The 5144-nt window shown below is 40.8% G+C and overlaps 1 protein-coding gene across 1 annotated transcript; it reads left to right on the forward strand.

Annotated features, from left to right (window-relative positions):
• Positions 1-4614, forward strand: LOC149450944 (nicotinamide N-methyltransferase-like). Its single transcript, XM_089691245.1, has 2 exons — positions 1-202; positions 3066-4614. Exons 1-2 carry the CDS (start codon positions 12-14, stop codon positions 3493-3495), a joined length of 621 nt encoding a protein of 206 aa, XP_089547371.1. The 5' UTR covers positions 1-11; the 3' UTR covers positions 3496-4614.
• Positions 4615-5144: the final 530 nt, after the last annotated feature.

A 5144-nucleotide genomic window follows, 5' to 3' on the forward strand; every position in this document is an offset into this window, starting at 1 on the left:
TTAAAGGAGACATGTTGATTGACATCAGCGTTGGACCCGTCATTCACCATCTCTATTCAGCACAAAAATACTTCAGAGATATCATCCTTCTCAAACCTTCTGACCACTGTATTATAGAAGTGAAAAAATGGATGAACAGCCGAACCGGAGCATTTGATTGGTCGCACACCTGTACACTTGTGACCGAAACGGAAGGAAAGAGGTGAAGTATCTGTCAGTTTTCTGTCTGAGTCAGGCTGAATGCATGGTGTGATGATCTAGAAGTATTGCGAGGAGGACCAGACATTATTTTTGAAATATTAGTATTATTTTAGTAGTTTCAGCTGTTAGAAGACTTGTAAATCAGGTGATAATATGAGGGAAAAAATGATGTTCATAATGCTCTAATACTTCACTAACCTCAAATGTAATAATGATAGAGGGATCTTTTTGGGTATGCAGCATGTGATACCCAGCAAAAGAGGTGGAGGAGAGGAGAGGGAGAGAATGGGAAAAACGTGGAGTGGAGAAGAGCAGGTAGAGAGGGGAACAGAGAATGGGCGAGGACAGGAGAGAAAGAGAGAGTAAGAAAGAGAGAAGAGAATTGAAAGGAGAGGAGAAAAAAGTGTAGGGGTAGAGGGGGGCGTAGGGGTGATTTCTGAATGCAATGGGCTCCTAGATCATCAACTGGACCCCCGTGAGTCCGGAATAAGGGAGAACCATGCCACACTCTACCCACCTACACATGTACATTAAAAAAAAAAAAAACATTCTGTTTAACAAAGCAGTAGGCACAGAGCACCATGCCAAATTGTGGGTGTGGCCAGATTGCTCTAACAGCGGAAAGGTATTAAAGGGCATGGCTAAATAAAACCTGAGTCTAACAGATACAATACTCAGTATAATATTTTTTTTTAAATGAAGCTCGTCCATTACATATGTTTTTCAGTCTACCATAACCGCTTGCCGACTCTGCACTGTAGTTTTACTGCTACAGTGCGGGCGGGCAGTGCAGAATCACACACACAGACATACATACATACATGTGTATGTAAGTAATAGTTTATATCCAGGTAGGGGGTGCACGCACGTTTGCTAGCCGACCCGGCTGTGCTGTCACTGGCTCCAGCACATGCTGATCAGTACAGGAGGGTCCCAGCCATGGATCATTGGCTAGGACCCACCGATCAGTGGAGCAGATAACAGGAGAGAGATCTGTGTTGGTAAACAACACAGATCTCTCTACTGACAGCGGGGATGTTTTATGCCAGGGAATAAACACTGTCACATCCTTTAGTAAAATTGAGACACAGTAAGCTCATGAACACTTGCTAGGCACACAGTTAACCCTTTGATTGCCCCAGATGTTAACCCTTTCCTGCCCAGTGTCATTAGTACAGTGAATATTTATTAGCACTGATCATTGTTTTAGTGTCAATGGTGATGTCAGTGGCAGTTAGCCAGTTCCCACTCAATGTCAGCTAGTGTCAGATTGCCTACCGCACTATCACAGTCCCACTATAAGTCATTGATCGCCACCATTACTGGTATAACAACAAAAAACAAACAAATAAATAAATAAAACCTCTAGTAGTTATACTGTCATTTGTAGACCCTATAACGTTAACACAAACCACGATATAATAGGGGTATAGCGCTGAAAATGATATTAATTATACGGTTTCTATCACCAACCAACCTATGAGGGTGTAATAAAAATTGTCCTCTGGCTACCAGAGGAACAGGAGCCCTGTACACAGGCTGAGCACCTTATCCATCCTTAAGGGGGCCTCTGGATTCAGCAGACAACTTATTACAGCTTGATGACTACACCATAAAGGATAAATTCACTGGATTGACCTGCCCATCTACAGATACCTTGATGGTTTATATCACATGCGCATTACCCATGCGCTTCCGGTGAGTGCGCACTTTAACTACTGGTTGGCGTCACAAGTCTGTCTGCTGCTGATTTTATTATCTTGGGATTTGATTCATATTTTATACATGTTTGAACTCTATCAGCGGACAATTTTTATTACACCCTGATAGGTTGGTTGGTGATAGAAACCGTATAATTATTATCATTTTCAGCGCTATACCCCTATTATATCGTCTACTCTGAAGGTTTTTACATTGGTACCTTTTTGGTGTTTTAGCAGCTGCCTTTTAGGAGTGCTCACTATCTTTATTTGATACTTTAACACAAACCAACTCATATACACATATTCAGATTTATTTTACCAAAGACATTTTCTGGCAGAATACATTTTGACCTAAATATATAAAGAAATGCTATTTTTTTATATTGTATATGTTTTATAGCAAAATGTAAAAAGTAATTTTTTTTTTAAAATCTTTGGTCTTTTTTCATATTATATATTTAAAAATAATAAAACCCAATAGTAATTAAATACCTCCAAAAAAAGCTCTATTTGTGTGAAAAACAAGGATATAAATGTCATCTGTGTACAGTATTGTATGACCGCACAATTGTCATTTAAAGTAGCACCATTCCGAATAGCAAAAAATGGCCTGGTCACAAAGAGGGTAAAATCTTCCAGCAGTTAAGAGGGTAAAGAAGAACTTTATAAAATAGTCAGTGGCTACTTAGCAATAAGCAACAGTTAAAACAAAAATATTCTGGTCAGAGGTATTGGTGGTCAGTGGCTGGCTGTAAAAATACCCCCCCAACATTCCAACATTGGTGGTTAATGTCTGGTTGGAACAATAACACCCCCCAGCATTGGTGGTTTGTGTTTGGCTGGAGCAAACCCCTTTCAGCATTAGCAGTCAGTGGCTGGCTGGAACTAGAAGCATCCCCTCCCTTCCCAGCATTGGTGACTAATAGCTGGCTGGAATATTTCCATCCTCCACTCAGCATTGGTGGTTAGTGGATAACTGTAAGCACTTCATCTCAATGGTAAATGGATGGAGTTGACACTCCTCTCCCACTGATACCTGGAAGGCTCTTCCACAGCTTAGAAATGTTAGCGGCATTCACCAGCTTAGACTTAATATACTCAATAATCACACAATATCAGTTGAATGCTTTACATGACAAGGGATGTGCCTTTTCCTTCCAGTGACCAATGTGAGGACAAGGAAATGGGACTCAGGACGGCAATCACACATGTTGTAAAATTTGATCTCAACAAAGAAAATCTCACAGACCCAGTTGGGCTACCACAAGCTGACTGCCTGGTGTTCTGGAGTATTCCGGAAACCATCAGCAAAGACTTTGAAGATTTTACAAGAAATTTCAGGAGATTCTCAAAGTTTCTAAAACCTGGAGGGCATTTGATGTATTATGGAGTTTTAAATTGCACATTCTTTAAGGTTGGGGGAGAGAAGTTCCATATTGTAAAGTATAATGAAAGCGACTTGAGAAGTATGCTCAGTGACGAGGGATTTGTTATCACCCATTTGGAGGTTTCCCAAAGAAAGGCTGAGACTGATCTGATTGATTTTGATTCAGTTGTGTTCTTTACAGCTTATAAAGAACAGAAGTTTTAAACCCCATTCACCCCATTGTGTTAGAAAGTTCACAGCTGTTTTAATGAAAGAACATAAGGTGTTTTAGTACAATTATAATGTGTAACATTAAAATGTAATGCAAGGCAAACAGCAGGTTGTGTGAGTTTTGAGTGAGTTACTGTCAAGGTCCTACCTTTTCCCTGAGGTTATGTTACTCCATGTGCTGGCGTCCATCTTGAATTCTGCTGTGCATGGTGGGAATCCTTTTATGCCTTCAGGTCTCTGTGGTCCATCCCCCAGAGGGGTGTGGCTGATGACATATAAGCCTGTGGCCCGCACATGCTCTTTGCACTTGTGTCTTGTGTCTTTGTGTTGCTATTACTCTGTTCTGACTCTTGTGACTCTCCTGGTATCTGATTCGGCTTGTGACTCGACTATTCTTTGTATTCTCCTTTGATCTGACCCTCTGTTGCTGAACCCGGCTCGTGACCTGTGATTCTCGTCTGCTGTCCTGTACTGTTTTGTCCTGTTGTTGTTGACCCGGCTTGTCTGAATACTCTTTTGTCTCTTCCACCAGCTACACGCCATTGGTGGTGGCCATTACCGCAGCTGAGGTGTCGCGGGGGCCGCGACCTGGTTCCTGGCTGCGTCAAGTCCATCCCCACCATCAGGGGCCCTGGTGAAGGGCAGCCTGGGACTTAGACTCCGCGCCCTGAGGGACTTCGGTCTGTGGGTGGTGGTTGTCGTCAGCCAGTGCGTTACATTGTTAGGCCTGCCTGTCCGTTCCTCGGTCCCTGCCCTGACATTTTTCCATGAATTTTCTTCCTGGGACATGTACCATGTGACTTTTAATAAAAAAAATCACTAATTTAAATGCATTTTGTGAGACTGATCTTGTTGATTTTGATTCGGTTGTGTTCTGTACAGCTTATAAAGAACAGAAGATTTAAACCCCATTCACCCCATTGTGTTAGAAAGTTCACAGCTGTTTTAATGAAAGAACATAAGATGTTTTAGTACAATTATAATGTGTAACATTAAAATGTAATGCAAGGCAAACAGCAGGTTGTGTGAGTTTTGAGTGAGTTTTCCATGAATTTTCTTCCTGGGACATGTACCATGTGACTTTTAATTAAAAAAATCACTAATTTAAATGCATTTTGTGTTTTCAGTGCTTTTTCAGTGTGTTTCCATGTGTTGCTATTAACCATAAGGTAATACACATTTTTACCAAAAAAATTTGTCAAAATCAAAATGCACTTTGCTCTAACGCAACACATTGATGTCAACAGCTTCATAGATGATTACGTCAACTAGTTTTCATCTGCTTTTATTACGCTGTGATCCTGGGTTGTAGGGCATATAAAAAGATTGCATTAATGGGTCCTTAGGAAACAGAACTCAGAAACATATTTCAGAATGTCACCTATGTACTGGTTAAATATCTCAAATGTTGGGACAGTCCTCTGCACATAGAGATCGCAAACCACAAATCTGCTTCCAAAACCTGAACACCAAACATTGTGTTTCCATGTGTTGCTATTGACCATAAGGTAGTACACATTTTTACCAAAAACTCACAAAAAATGCAGAAAGCAGAATTTGTCAAAATCAAAATGCACTTCACTCTAACGCAGCACATTAATGTCAACAGCTTCATAGGTTATTACGCCAACTAGTTTTCATCT

Source organism: Staurois parvus, unplaced genomic scaffold (assembly GCF_062004578.1).
Source record: "Staurois parvus isolate SC_StPar_1 unplaced genomic scaffold, SC_StPar_1.0 ptg000558l, whole genome shotgun sequence".
Taxonomy (NCBI): Eukaryota; Metazoa; Chordata; class Amphibia; order Anura; family Ranidae; genus Staurois; species Staurois parvus.